General features: G+C 38.3%; 1 protein-coding gene across 4 annotated transcripts in view; it reads right to left on the reverse strand.

Moving 5' to 3' along the window:
* The window catches only part of TMEFF2 (transmembrane protein with EGF like and two follistatin like domains 2), a 238786-nt gene that overhangs the window by 1199 nt on the left and 221826 nt on the right, over positions 1–15761 (reverse strand). For 2 of the 4 annotated variants that reach the window (XM_042949521.1, XM_042949519.1), the window contains 3 exons: positions 7294–7417; positions 5346–5504; positions 1638–1969 (listed from right to left, as the gene is read on the reverse strand). In XM_042949521.1, the coding sequence (XP_042805455.1) occupies positions 1873–1969; positions 5346–5504; positions 7294–7417 (380 nt within the window). In that variant the 3' untranslated portion in view covers positions 1638–1872. Of the gene's footprint in view, positions 1–1637; positions 1970–2215; positions 2338–5345; positions 5505–7293; positions 7418–15761 lie in introns of those variants that run through there. The other 2 variants (XM_042949520.1, XM_042949522.1) reach the window with 2 other exon arrangements.

Below are 15761 nucleotides of genomic sequence, written 5' to 3' on the forward strand. Positions count from 1 at the left end.
GTCTGCCATCACCTACTGTCTTACAAAGGAGATCACCGTTAGTACATCTCTGTGCTTTTTGATCAAACTAAAGCTCCGTGTACAAGTTTAAATGGAGTTTGTTTTGTACAAGCAGCACAAGGCCGATTTCTGGAAATACTTGTGTGATGGTCACGCCCATAGTTTCACACTTTTCAGAGGGCTGATTAACCTAGAAAACCAGGTTTTTCACAGAGACCTAAATCCTATTTAGATTGTCCCCCCCTTTAAGTGTTTTAACAAATATCTTAAGTATCACTTCAAGAAACTTATTTTTCACCGAATATTTTATATCCAGAATGTATTAATTTGATATTTATCTTTTTTTTTTGGACACAGAAGCGGCGTTCCTCTTACTCCATGCAGAGGTCATTTAAAGGAGACAGAGAAAGCTCTATTTAGATGTACTACATTAGCCACAGAAAGCTGGGGAGAATGGAGTCATAATAAGGCAATTATTTGATTCATTATTTACTTCTTACTCTCAGAGAATACTCACATCTTATTTCTTTTCAGTCATACCTATTTACATACTGAAAAATCCCTATCAGCTTCCCACTAAATTCTTTCAGATGCTATGGGATTGATTTTTTTTTAAGTTTATTTACTTATTTTGAGAGAGTCAGAGACAGCACGAGTGGGTGAGGGGCAGAGAGAGAGGGAGACAGAGGATCCTAAGCAGGCTCCACACTGTCAGCATGGAGCCCTGTGTAGGGCTCGAACTCACTAAGCACGAGATCATGACCTGACCCAAAAATCAAGAGTCGGACACTCAACTGACTGAGCCACCCAGGCGCCCCAGGATTAATTTGCTTTCTTATATCAGCATATAAATATACTTAAAACATGTTTCTGTGTTTTCATAAAATAATCATCATCAATCTGGTTTCACTTCAAATAATGGCGCTGCATTAGCCATAAGGGCCATTCGTAAGAAATTTGGTGGGGATTCTAACTTCTCTTTAAAGAATTCTATAATATAAATGCAACAAGGTGCTTCTGAGAATCCATGACTCTGGTGTTTCCCTTTTAACGGTGTTATTAAATTTTTCTCCAAGTTGTTAATTCCACTCGCCTAAATGGAATAGATTTTGTGCTGTGTGTATTCTTGATATGTATCTCATTCCAGATCCTTCAGGTATATGCACTTAACAGGGGGAGTCTAAGATGTCTTCCGAATAAAAACCAATATCTTCTTTCCCCCTTTTTTATGAGTTATAAAACACTTTCCCTCCCTTTTTTCTTTGATTTAGTTTATATGCCAGAGATTTTTCAGCTCTGGGGATGAAAATGGAAGACCGGGGAAGTTGATGAAATAGAGATGATTCGGAGATCTGAAATATTTTATCCTCACTCGATACAAAGAAAATTATTTTTTCTCTTTTCCAATAACCATCATTTCCCTCGATCTTGGAATCACTCAAAACCTGGCCACTGAGTCCTGTATAAACTAATGCTCTGTCTCAAGATGTGGGGAAAGATGAACTACTGTACCTGTACAGATTGTACTAGCTTGATTATATTTACAGTCATGAGATACCGCACATTTAAGAATGCCAATTTTTTCTCATCACTGAGTATTTATTATATATAACAAATACATGGGAAAGAAAAAACTATATTGTGTGATATAAATAGTTTATTTACATTACAGAAAAAACATCAAGACAATGTATACTATTTCAAATATATCCATACATAATCAAATATAGCTGTAGTACATGTTTTCATTGGTGTAGATTACCACAAATGCAAGGCAACATGTGTAGATCTCTTGTCTTATTCTTTTGTCTATAATACTGTATTGTGTAGTCCCAGCTCTCGGTAGTCCGGCCACTGTGCAACATGCTCCCTTTAGATTAACCTCGTGGATGCTCTTGTTGTGTTGTCTGAACTGTAGTGCCCTGTATTTTGCTTCTGTCTGTGAATTCTGTTGCTTCTGGGGCATTTCCTAGAAGGTTGGAAAGTTCACAGATCTTAGTCCAGTGCTATACCTAAAATTTGGTCCTACAATTACAGAGTGAAGTCATGGATTAAGCAAACTGTCGAAATATTTCAGACCAAAGAATTAATTAGTAGCAGAAGCTGGGATTATGTTGGAAGACTTTTCCTGTTTGCTTCTCCTTGCCACTGCGTTTAAGCATTTGTTGAGGAGAACTGAGGAACAGAGGCAGAAGTCGGGGAGGAACGCGGTTACCTAGTCTTGCGCTGCTCACTCAGTAAGGCAGAAGAATGACTCAGCACAATGCGATCAAGCAAGTTGTGAGCTCATCTCCTCTCACTTTAAAGGTCTTCAACAATTTTGTTATTTTAAATGTCCTAAGGATGAATGTTATATTGACATTTCAGTGCTACAAGTTTAAATTCTATTCCACCAGAGAATGAGCCAACTGTTAATATCTGATATGTACTGAAAAGAGATATTGTTCCGGTCCAGCCTAATATCACTTTTACATATTAATACTCTAAACTAGAGACATAAATTGGGACCCGTTATTTAGCTTCTATAAAAAGCTAAATTTAGTCAAATTATCTGAAAAGCTCTGATCTGTCTGGTGTCTTTTCTCTTGTAACAAAAGAATGCTTTGACGATGCAAATAAGAACAACGATGTAAAGTTCATATCAAATCCTATTATAGTAAGATGGGCATCGGGGATTAGATATTCGTATGTATGTTCATACGTGAATAAATATTTCAGAATATATATTTATATTTTTTCCAGGGGTGTGGCAGATCTGTCAAAATGAACGTGGAGCCGAAAGTCACATTCCCAGCAAGTCGGAGCTAGAGATAAAAAGATTAAAAATCCATCTTCCTAACAGGGCAACTCTTTTCATTCCAGAACATGTCTCTGGATGTCTATAATTTTAGGACACATGTTGTATTTAGAAGGAGGACAGATGTTTGACTAACATAATAAAAACAAGGGGAAGCAATTAGAAAAAAAGAAAGCGGGAGGAGGAGAAGAGAGAAAAAACAGGAGAGACCAGGTGATGGAGAAATTAAAAGAAAATTGAAGAGAATGAGCAGACCTCTGCTTGGTGCAATTTTATAAATATTTTAGCAACTGGGTATGTTGGAATGGGTCTTGACAGACAAGCATGGTCAAGGTGGCCAGAAAAAGGGAGGGTTTGGGTGATGGGCAGATGGCCTTGCTGGAAAATCTGGTTTTGGAGCAGAATGTTCCCATGAGAATGAAATGAATCCACACTGGGAAAAGTGCGGCTTGTTGACTAGTATGACTCCTGGAAAGACTCTGGAAGACTAGGACATCCCAGGACAGGTTTATAAAATGTGTTACAATAACGGTAACTTAGCTCACGTACTCCTCCTCAGAAGTAAACAGAGAATAGGTTTTGTTTTGTTTTAATGTGGAAAATGAAAACGGCCATTTGCCTGGAAAAAATGGCTTCCTCTAATTTGGAGCTCAGTTTAGGCTGTCGTGAGCATCAGAACGCACAACGTCATGACCAGCCGAGGGGCAGGATGAGCAGTGGTTAAGGGCGCAGGCTCTTGCACCAGGCAGCCTGGACTCCAGAGCTGTCTTTATTGCTCATGTGCAAACTTAGCAATTTGCTAGCTTCTCACACCTCAGAGCCTCTGTTTTGAAAACGGGGATACCTGTTCCTTTCTCATGTTATTAAATATGTGTGTGCGCGCGCGCGCGTGTGTGTGTGTGTGTATGATACACAAACACACACGCATACGTGCACACCCTGGGCATTCCAGCTGTTCTTATTATGTATGGGAACAGGACTGTGGCTAATAACAAACTCGAGGACATATGCTAAAATATTGAAAGCTTTGCATTTTTGTCAGTACAGGAAGTAGCAAATCCAACAGTTAGGAGATCAGACCTATTAATATGAACTTGGTTGCTGGTGTACATTGTGTAGATATCAGAAGGCTCAAGCCCCTTAGAGTAACATGGCACCATTTCTTGTGTTTTAGATTCTTTTCTATCTTTCCTTTGTACTCAGTATTTTTGGTTTCCTGAGTTATCTTTATGTTCCCTAGAATCTATTTTAACATAATCCATTGACTCACTTGGCATCTAAACGTGAGAGTCTAGTTGATGAGCTCAACTTGGCTTCGAGCAGCACAAAGCTCCAGTCGATGATCTTCCCTTAAGCTTTTAGGCCCAGAAAGGATTTATGAACCATATTTTGTCTTTTTCAAGAGCAAATGCCACACTTGTCCTCAAAGAAGATAGTGCAATACAGCTACAGAGATGTATTATGGCCTTTATTTTCTAAAGATATGATGCTTTATTTTATTTTCCTGTCTGTAGAAAAATAATTTTGGAGGAAACATTCTGATTTACTATAGAGCTGTATAAATGAATGAAAGTTTAAATGTCTTGTGAATTTGGCAAAAACCTTGAAAAACTTTCTTGGAACTTTTATCTCAAGGAGGATGAAATCGGGTCAGAAAGAAGTATCTTCAATCATATGGCTAGTTAGACAGGGCGTAAATAATATGAGTTTGGTTGCCATGAATTGACACACTGATAAAATTAAGCAAGTAAATACCTGGCCTTACCTCCTTTACCTCAAGCACAATGTCAAACATCACTAATTAACCAGATTTTTCTCTCCTGTTGAAACTGGATCCAGAGGGATCTCTCTCAGTCTAACTCTCCAGGAAACAATTACCATTTGATTGTCCTGGAGTTTGATATAAATGCTTATCGTCATATTTGCTGCCTGTTCCCTATACCAAAGGTTTTCATGTACTGCAACATAATCTTTTTAAATTGTAGCCGCTTTCTTTGAATTTTGTGATTAAAAGCTATTTCATTAACTTAAGACAAAAATGTACTTGTTTACATCAAATATGTTAAAAATGATTATATCTGTGAGTTACACTTGGAAATATAAGTACCACAAATGAGAGCTATACATTACCACGTTTCTAGGCCTTGTAACCAATCTATTCTGACCTCTTTTGGCATACTGATCTGAGTAAAGAAGGAAACACTGGTCATTTAATTAGTCTGTTTGTAGTTTGAATGAGGACTGACTTTTTATAGCTAAAAGAGAAGAGCAGGTTTAAACAAAGATTGGCATTATGCTTTAAAGAAAAAAGTATCTTTGCTTCAGAAATAAATAATCTTCATCAACATGAAAAAATAAGGAAAATAATTTGTACTACTCCAGCATGAAAAGCGATGCTATTCATATGCTGTTATGATGAGGAAATTGGACTCCAGAGAATGGATGACCACAGAGGCCACGAAGGGACTCACAACTAGAGTGAACTGTTTCAGGCAAGGAGAAACAACAAATTCCTTTATCTGGGTGGCCATTGAGCACAGGTACTGACCTGGTGATGCAGAGGACCACCACGCAGATGACAGCAATCTGAATGGTTCCAATCACAGCTGCGATTAAGACATACTGAAATCGTACAGGGCCGGGGACAACATACAGTACACTGTAGTCCTTTTTTTCACAGTGTTGACCAGTATAACCAGCATCGCACCTGGAAGAAATGAAGTGTCCGGTTACCTACAGCTGGGAGACTCATTTTTATAGTTGGCCCATACCCATTTATCTTCTTGTTTCTCGAAAAAAAAATGCTACTTTGTAGATATGGTTTTCTACTACTTATTTTCAACAAGATCTCCGTGTGTTTTCGGTTTCAAAAACATGAGGTTTTTCTTTTATACTCATAATAAGAGTTTGAAGATAGGAGGGTTGGTAGGTAGTTTGTGATGATCATGCGAGAAATAATAGATGTCCAGAGGTAATTGTTCTTTCTATATATTTTTGTTCAAGTGAGCCTCACATTTTCTGTAGCTTGCTCTTTAGTCAACCTAAGTCAACATGATTATCTTGAGAAAAGGTTTGTTTCGGAGGATAGGGGTAACAAACAAGGGCTATTTATTTATTTATTTTTGGATAAAGCATTCTCTATGCTACTGTGAGAATGATTGTTGAAAAATGTTTAGACCAGAAGTACAACAAACAATGTCTTTAATCTGTTGATCATAAAGTTGTCTACGTATGTTAGTTAAATTTCAGTAGGAAGAAAAGTATGGTGTAGGCAATATAGTTCTGTAAAATAAACCCATGCGCTATTCATCTGAGAATGAACGCTGCTTCTCACTTACTCAGCCCTCATCAGAAAGCTCCAGTAGAACATCTTTGGGTTGCAACTAGCAGTTGACAATGGAATGAAGAAACAGTTCACATAACAATACCAACGAGGATCAACTTGTCATTGGCTTTGTGCAATTATTTTAGTACGTCACATGTAATTTCTACATCCTGAGGTCTTTCCTTCTGCCTCAGAAGGGTTCAGTAATGGGGACCCTGGTAAGGATAAGAGAGCAGCAGGAACAAATCTCAGTTTTGTTCACTCTACCTGGCTTCACTGGAAGGTAGGTGTTAGTGTGTTCAGTTAAGGAAAACGTAAAAGGAAGACAGTTCTTGGGGGGGGGGGGGGGAAGAAAGAGACACAGAAAAAGAGGAGGAGGAGAAGAAGGAGGAGAGGGAAGAGGAAGAGAGAAGAGAGAGAAAGTCCTCTCACTGTATAGCAATACACAACCTATTTCATCATATGCCACTTGTATCTTCCTTTATAAAATACATTTGTTTTTTAAGTTTGGCTTTACCATCTCTGAAATAATTATGTTCTATTCATGAATATTCAGCAGATACTTATATTTATTAAGTAAATCCAGACAAGGAATTTCTTTGGGTATCAGCCTACTTAGAATCTGGGGAGGTACAGCTAATAATCTCACTATACAAGGCTTCTGGACAGCAGATCCGCAGAAAAGAGTATGTGTCTAGCAAAACCAAGATTGATAATATTTATTAGAACACCTGAAGGACACTGGAAAAGACCTCCCAGAAGCGATCATGTTCTCTCAATGTATAGTCAGTCTTCATCCATTCATTTCAGAAATACTTACTGAGCACCTATTATGTGTCAAGAGCTATTCTATGTCCATGGGAAAGAGTGGTGAATAAACCAGAGGAGGAGGTTGAGTTTTTAAGAAGCTTGTAATGCCAAAAGTACAATTTAAAATTCTACTAGAAGAGTGTACATAATAATATGTTACATAGTACTCCCGTGTGTAAGGCACACCCATTTCAGGGTTTTCTAGTGGGTCTGTGTGGGGGGTGAGGGGGAGAGGCAGCGAAAAGTTTTGCTGAGGATCACTCAGTCAGACAGAATGCCATCCAATTCTCTGCAAACATCCAGAATTTAGTTTTATATTTTTACTTTCCACATTTTAATCGTTAAAGAGTGAAAACATTACCTGCAAGATGGCTCCTGCATATTGATAGAATGTTCACACTTTCCATGCATGCAGAAACCATTGTAATGTTCTGGGCAAGGTATGTGGTGCTCTCTTGCACTTTCTTCTAATTTGTTAGCATTCTCTGTGAATACAGATAAAAGCAGGCACCCCTTGTAAATACTTTCTTAGCCCAGTAAGACCAACCAGGACATTAAGAAGCAAAGCTATAGTAGGCAAAAATATTTAAAAGGGCAAGAACTAAAAGGCTAAGCTTCAGAAGAACGAGGGAGAAAGAACTGAAAGACAGACATCTTTACAATTGTGTTTAGAGATGAAACTGCAAAATTACCCAATGCTTTTCATGCTTTTATGCAATTTCTTCCATCTTTAATAGCCAGTGATGTTTCTATGAGTTGTCAGACAGCTTTAATTTTCCTTGTGTAGAGACTGTACATTGATCATAAACTAATTCAAGAAGAACTATCCTATTTTTTGAATTTCAAAGCCCAGCATAATGTCCCTAAGAGTAAATTGCTGCCGTACCTGGATACTTTCTCAGTGTGGGAGCTTAAAAGTCAAAATATGGCTGTGTTCAGTTGTTAAACAGACCTTTCCCCAAACCAATGCAAATTGCAACAAATGTATTCTTTCAGGCTTTTTTCATTTACCGTGAATGTGCATTTTACTAGCATCCATGCATTTTCTTATTGCCAAAATAAAGCTATCGAAAGAACAAACGTTATTTCAGAATCATTTATGTAGATACTAACATAGTACATATTGAATGCTGTGAGTGTATTCCAATGCATGGTAGCTGGCCTGTGTTAACAACGTTATGTGAAAGTTAAACTTACAATAAAGAAAAAGTTTGTGTTCTAAAATGAACCCTTTCCTCTATCATTAACGAGTTTTGTTTTCTTAACGTTTCTACGAAGACATTAAAATACTTTTTCTGACCGTTAGCCCCAATACATTTGCTTGCTATTTGTAATACCATCTCTAAATAATCTTTGGAATATGTTCACTTTTTAATACAAAGTTTTGTCTTTTTTGAGTCTTTTCTGTAATCTGTGGCCTGACCTGACAGACCTTAAAATTGTTGCCTAAGCACATGAAAACCAGAACTTTTTGACTCAGTCTAAGACGCTCTTCCATCCCACTGGCATAGAAGTAATGGAAGCAGCGGTAATGGAAGATTAAGAATGAATTACTATTTTCATGAAATAGATTATTTCCTATTATTGCACGTAGAGGTATAGCTTTTATTACAGTGCATCCTTATAGTTTTGTATTGACGATCACAGATGATGCGTATATTCATCAGGAGAAAAAATACCTTCGATATTGGTGAATCAGACAAATGCATTATTTATGTTTAAGCAGAGCTGTAAAATATCTATACCTTTTAAGGTCTAGGTGTCATCTGCATAACTTTAAAGTTTGAAGTATATCGTCAAATATGTTAAGTGTTTTCTTGCGTGGGAATATTTGTGTACATTTGAATGATGGGTAGTATTTCAAATCACATACTCAAATTAATAAAGGATTTGTCATAAGCTGCTAGAGAGACTGAAGATGACATTTAAATCATTCATTTGTTCTATATTTGTGTCTCTTTATCTACTTAGGTGATATTTTGTTTGACTATATCTCTAATATTTCTACTTTGGTGAATATAGTTAAAATTAATGAACTGCTTCCATGGAAAAGACGAAGAATATACAAAACTTTCTCTTTTGTCTTCTCCCATTTTTCCAAGCTACTTTGGAATTGTGTCATGGTGTTTTGGGCACACAAATTAGAGCCTCAGTGAGCAAACACACAAAGAAGTGAAATAAGTAATGTTGGGTGCAATTTCCAACATGGGAATATGTGATTAAACTAGAAGCAGGCCAATCATGGTATTTCGATGTACCTTGGGAATGGCTTGTGGTCATTCATAAATCCATAGAGAAGATTAGGCTCATTTGCTGATGCTGCCAGGAGGCTACAAGCTGCAGTGGTCAAACCATGCACCTGCTGTTTAAAGGCGACTTTCACAGCGGGCTTTGCCAGCCAGCCCCACTGCTTATGTAACGAACCAGCACTGATTCTCATTCTTAGTTCTGGATCTTCTCCCCATGACAGACTATTCAACACTTCTATTCAGTGTTTGTTAGTAACTCTTCAGTGCTTCTGCACACCTGCACGGAGGGGAATTTTCTGTAACGTCCCTAAATTTCAGTTATATGTTGTGATTTCCAGCCTATTTTTTGAACACATCTTATTAGGACTATTTTTCTTTTTGTCAGTTGCTGAAGAAGATCAAGAATTTTCTTAACTCCAAATCCGTTTTTAGGCTATTTTATTTTCAACTCCGTCCCTCACCCCATTCTGCTTTTGTTTCTGGATTGATACCATATCCACAGTTATGAACCAAAGTCCAAGGGCAAAGTAAGAGCTTGTTTGAGTTAGACTGTTGCCTTCGTGTAGTAAGAACCAGATACTTTCACAAAGTTTATTACCCAGATAGGATGATCACGTGTGAGGGGAATAGTTTCTACCATAAAACCTGCTAATTAGTTTACACCATTCCTTATGAGCTTGGAGTGCTCTGTTATGCTACTCATAGGATACTGTCAAATGAGAAAGTTAGAGAGATTGAAAATAAATGAGTAGAAGAAATGATCCCTGAGCAAGAAAATGAGGAATCACCAATATATGTCAACAAATTTATAGTCAATCCAACCAAGTAAACCAGTTGATTGAAAACCTGAATGTATAACCACTTCTAGTAATGCAATAGACATATTTTAGAAATGAGATTTAAGTATATGAAGAAGAATAGAGACACAGAAATCTAATATTCCGAACAAATATGTGTATGGATGATAATATTGGTGATCCTGATGTTTATGCCCACAGAAGCATTTCAAGATTCAAAAAATATAAAAATTACGCTTTGGCAGTCCGTAGGCTTCCTACAGTGGCTGACAATTTAGACGTCAATTTCTCTGTCCTCCACTGAAAAAGAGGTTTGATGTAAGGGTTGTGTTCTTTCTGCTAAAAGAGATAGTGACAACGGTGGAAACTCTTCGTGTTTTTGTTTAAAATCCTTAACTGATTTCCCACCCAATTGTTTACAAATGATTTATGCTGAAAGAGATCCGGACCCTTTTAAGAAACAATTTCTGGTATAATCTGAGTTACCTGTAGCAGTTAACAGGGCTTCATACCTATTGCTAGTCAACGCTCTAGCCAAGAGCTATAGAGGTGGGTTGCTCTAAAGCACAGCTACATGTATCATTTGTGTCCTTGTGCTTTCAGAGAAAGAGATGGGTGGGGGGGGGGGGTGGAAAGAGACAGGGAAAGTTTCTACCTTACCACAAGGCAAGTAAGGGAAGTAGTTAGAAAAGGCGCAGAGCCAGGCCAAGCAGTTCCGAGACTTAAATCTATATAACCTGGAGTGTGTGTATGTGTGGGTGTGTTCAGCGTTATTCCTGCCTTCCTCTTCCCCCACAGCTGGGAATAATTTGTTTAGAGAATTCATCTGGCAAAGAAACACATTATGGACTGAGGCATAAATATGAGAGTGTAAAACTGGACTAAAACTATCCACATCTCCGAAGAAACCATATTTCCTTGGACAAAGGTTAGAGCGTGGCAAAAGGAGCTTCATGGTCTCTATTCAAGTACTCTCCAGGGTGGGGTGCCCTGAGAAGCCAACCTGAACTTGCAAACCTAGAGTCCCAGTTGCAGAAATGGATGCACAAAACTATTAGTGTCTGATGCTATTAAGTATTCACTCAGTCAACCCATTTCTCTTGTTCTGATGCTCTGTTCTCTGAGCAGTCTCAAAACAATTTGACTTCCGTGCAGCCTACAAATTGGGAATGGCTTTAACTGTACCACCTTGGGTTTCTCATCCATTTGACAATTATATTTCATATGAATTGAACTGACTGGTTCTGACTCTTCTGTGTATTTTTGGGGGGGCTGGGGGGGGGGGGAGGGTGAGTCAGCTTTCTCCAGCCCACTCACTTTGGGTATTTTGTAAGATCAAAGTTCTGTAGCTACAAGCCCTACCCATAGTGCACTGCAATCTGGGAGGCCTTTTGGGGGCTGATCAGATGATATTTCTCTGGAGATAGCCCTGTTTTGCTTTAATCAGGCCTTTTTTTTTTTTTTTTTTTTTTTTTTTTTTTTTTGAATCTATACAAATCCCTTATGTCACTGATTCTCTAGGAGTGGTCTGATTCTGTGTAAGGATTTCCGAGTAAGTTGGAAAGATCCTAAACCAGAGGTAACATCGAGGATTCAGTGGATGTTCTCGGGAACCAGATTTCCACTGCACATTTTTAAGCAACTAGAACTTGTTCAGTAAGTGAATGAGGAGTAGTGGGTTTCTGGTGGTGTTAAAAAAAAAAAAGCCTTCTTACCCTTGTGCAGATTTTGCAGTGTTACTGTTTTGTAGTAACAAAAGTGTAGTGTTACTTGTTTCAGACTTCTATGTTCTTTGAATTCTAAGAGTAATATTTGTTTCTATTGCTAATAGTTACTTAAAATAAATTACCAATAAATATTTACTAATATTTAATGTGAAATATTATTACTTTTGATACGCTGGGAAAAAGAATTAGACAAATAGGGACATTATTTAGGTATAGTAAATAGAGGAAATCACTTTGTCTGAATTATGGGAAAATTTTACTTTATCAAAGGGTATAAAATATCTTAAATATTTACAATGCCCATAATTCAGACGTTCTAGCCTAAAGTGAACTCCCCTATGCATTATCTTCCTTTTGGAGAAAAGTACGCTTGTGGATTTAAATTTAATTAATTTTTTTAAATGTTTATTTATTTTTGACAGAGAGGGCAAGAGCACAAGCAGGGGAGGGGCAGAGAGAGAGAGAGACAGCCAGTCGGAAGCAGGCTCTGCACTGACAGCTGAGAGCTTGATGTGGGGCTCAAACTCATGAACCGTGAGATCATAACCTGAGCTGAAGTTGGATGCTTAACCGACTGAGCCACCCAGGCGCTCCTTAAATTCAATATTTAACAGCATGCTTTCACATCATAAATTATCTTTGACAAGTGCAGACATACGTGTAACACCATTTCATTTACTACCTTTTTAACAAGCTTTTCCTATGGGCACACACAATGTGCCACACCTTTCCAACAAACGAAGTCTTCCATTGTGAAGATATTTATATAATACTTTCGTTTTTCACATTTAATAATGGCACAAGGAAAGCCCAGCACCGAAGTAGTCATATACTTGCACACCTGTTGTGATTACTAGATTTTACCTGTCCCCTACTTCCTGCCAGAGCTCTAAAGCAGTTTGAAAATAGTTTTATTTAACGAACATGAAAAAGAAAAATTGTCTTTATTTCTATTATATTTATATCGTGTCTGGGACAGAACCAAATTATGAATTTAGAAGTAAAGTCATGACTGTCCCTGTTGTTGATTAGAGTTGGTTTCAGAGAAAATATGTAATTCTTAGGATTTCGTGTCCTTATCTTTATCACGTATAAACATATGAGGTGGCAGTGAAGCCTCATATCTTGAATACGAGCTTGAATTATAGTCGAGGGTTTTTAAAGACCAGAAAAGTGTTCCTATTGAACAGGTTCTGAATGTAATGCAATAGGAGGTCTTGTAACTTGTATTTGTTCTTCTTAACAAATTCTATAATAGCTTCACCTGCTGTCATGGTTTCTTCAAGGCGTAGATGAGTAGATGAGAAGAGTCTCTCCTTTTTTAAAGCCTCTAAGACAGAGACTCAAATGAGAATCTTAGCTAAAAGCGACAGCTAGGGCAAGGGACATGAAGGCATTTAAAGACACAATCGATTCTCAAGTTTTGTAAAGAGCAGTCCCAATCTTCCTAGTTATTTAATGTCTGTTAAAGATTTGGAAAAATAACTTCAAAACAGAAACCAAGTCCTTTGCTACCAATTCAACATTTCTTCTACCAGTGGAACCTATTTTTTTCAGAAGAATAATGGAAACTATTTGGTTCCACAATTTTGCCAGTTAGGCAGTGGTCTGGGTTCGGAATAGGATGGGTAGAGACAGAGAGAAATTCTTTTCTTTTCTTCTTTTTTTTTTTATTTTAGAGAAGGAGAGGGATAGAGAGAGCCAGAGTGGGGGGGGGGGAGAGAGAGAGAGAGAGAGGTAGAGAGAGAGAGAGAGAGAGAGAGAGAGAGAATATCTTAGGCAGGCTCCACGCTTAGTGCGGAGCCCCACCTGGGGCTCAATCCCAAGATCCTGGGATCATGACCTGAGCTGAAATCAAGAGTTAGATGCTCAACTGACTGAGCCACCCAGGCACCCCAGAGAAATTCTTTCATACCCTACATTGATCAGGCACTAATATAAAATGTGAAATGTGGTTATCCATATTACCACTTGCATATATAAATATTCTTATTGGACATTAAAAAACTAAAATAAAGTGGAAGAAAACAAATTTTCATGTTACTACATTCTCAGGCACAGCCTTAATGACGTTATTCAAGAATTGCTTGAATTTAAATTGGAAAAAGTACCAGCATCTGAAATAGACATAGTAATTTGGGGACTGGAGTGATTGAAATGCAACAATGTTGCATGATTATCTGCATGGGGTTTATTATCTCAGTGTCTACTGGTAATATATTTCCATAGGTAAAAGTGGGGAAGTCTGTGAAATCTCGGGAAAGAAACTTGTACGTAAACATTTTAACTTATGACATCCAAATACAGTTATTACATTTAGCATCCCAAGGCTAAATCACAGATTTAGCTATAAATTCCGGACCTCCAAAACACAGACACACACACACACACACACACACACACACGTTTATTATTAAAAGAAAAGTAAGCAGATTTTGAGCCATTTGCTCTGTCTTCTGCCTCAGAAATGCCTTGCCTGGCTTCGGTGGCACAGCCCTCCAAAGCATGAAGGGAGCAGGTTACTGGGAGAAAGCGTACCCTGCCTCTAATGGTCCTTTTTCAAACTTCACCATTCAGTCAAGAGCCTATTAACTCTCAGCAAGTGGGTAACTCCTATAGGTTTAGAGGATTTAGCTTGAAGACCTTTTCAAAATACAGTATTTCATGGAACTTTAGATGTCTTTGACAACACTTCATAAATATCAGGCCTTGAGAAGAGGTAGGGATCATTAACCTCTCAGGAGTCCAGAGTTGCCTTAAGCTTATCTGGGGCAATTTGCTATATAGCTCTCCCCACTGAGCTTTTGCTGCAGCAACCCTTCTTGCTTCCAAGCTGCTCTTGGAAGACAAAGTTTACTACAAACTTCAGAGAAAGAAAAAAAAAAGTACGGGAAGCCATTTTATGCCAAGAATACCCCCCTCCCCTTCTTTCTTTTGTCTTAAACTAAACCTATGCACATCTGGCCGAATTTATTTGCTAAGTGGCCAACTGGGCATCCTTTCTTAGCGAGCCTGTTTGGCGACAATGCCAAAAATGACGGTGTAAGTGACAGAGGGCTCAGGTCCTGTCTACTTCTGCCTTCTGGGCTATGCGAGTCAAGCTGTTTTTCCCTGCAGATACAGGGGTTTCCCTGCAGATTAAGGGGTTCTGATAGACCTTCCCAGGTGACACGTTTGTTTTCCTCTGTGACACTGAAGTTGCTAACCAATAGAGAGCGAGGAGGATTTAGGGTGGAGCATGCACTGAAATGCAGCAGAAAAAAGGGTTTTAATAATGTAAACAGGACGAAAAAATGGCTTGTGTTAATCTGTTACGTGAATATTTCTTGAGCACTTGCTATGTGTCTGTGCTATGTGCCGTAGGTAACATACTGTATCCATTGGTCGTCTCCCCATGATTTTGTTTGTCGTCTTCTAAACACAGCCAAGAAAACCGATCCGCAGACAAGGTGATGATAGTACATCTACATTTACTGGACAATCTACCACATGCCCAACATTGTGTTAATATGATAAAAATGTATTCTCTATCACCGCTCTTTAAGGTAGATTTATAAAAATCCCATTTTGTATAAATGAGGAAATGCAAGCTCAAATAGGTTTAATTGCTTATCTTAGAAATTTGCACAATTGATGGGCAGACCTGGGGTCAAAGCCAGGGCTCTCGCCAGTGTAACATGCAGAGCAGGTAGTCAAGAACTCATTAAGACAGAAGACAGTATCTGGCCTCCATATCTTACTTATTGTTTGCCCTTTATGATTCCTGACTATTTATCCCACGTGGATCCTGCTGCTGCTCTGAAAACTGGTTCTTTTCTTTTCTTCTTCCTTCTATCCTGGAAAAGATATCTTGTCCAAGGCCAGACCATCATGAGTCCCAACCTCTCCATCCTCGTCAAGGGCTCTCTCCATCACTGATCTTTCTCTCCTGTATCTTCAACCCTCCTCCGTTCTTTGCTCCTTGCCACTAGCATTTAAACGTTTTTGAATGTCTTCCTTCTTACAAATTTACAAAATGCTGGGTGCCTGGGTGGCTCAGTTGGTTAAGGATCTGAC

Source organism: Panthera leo, chromosome C1 (genome assembly GCF_018350215.1).
Source record: "Panthera leo isolate Ple1 chromosome C1, P.leo_Ple1_pat1.1, whole genome shotgun sequence".
NCBI lineage: Eukaryota > Metazoa > Chordata > Mammalia > Carnivora > Felidae > Panthera > Panthera leo.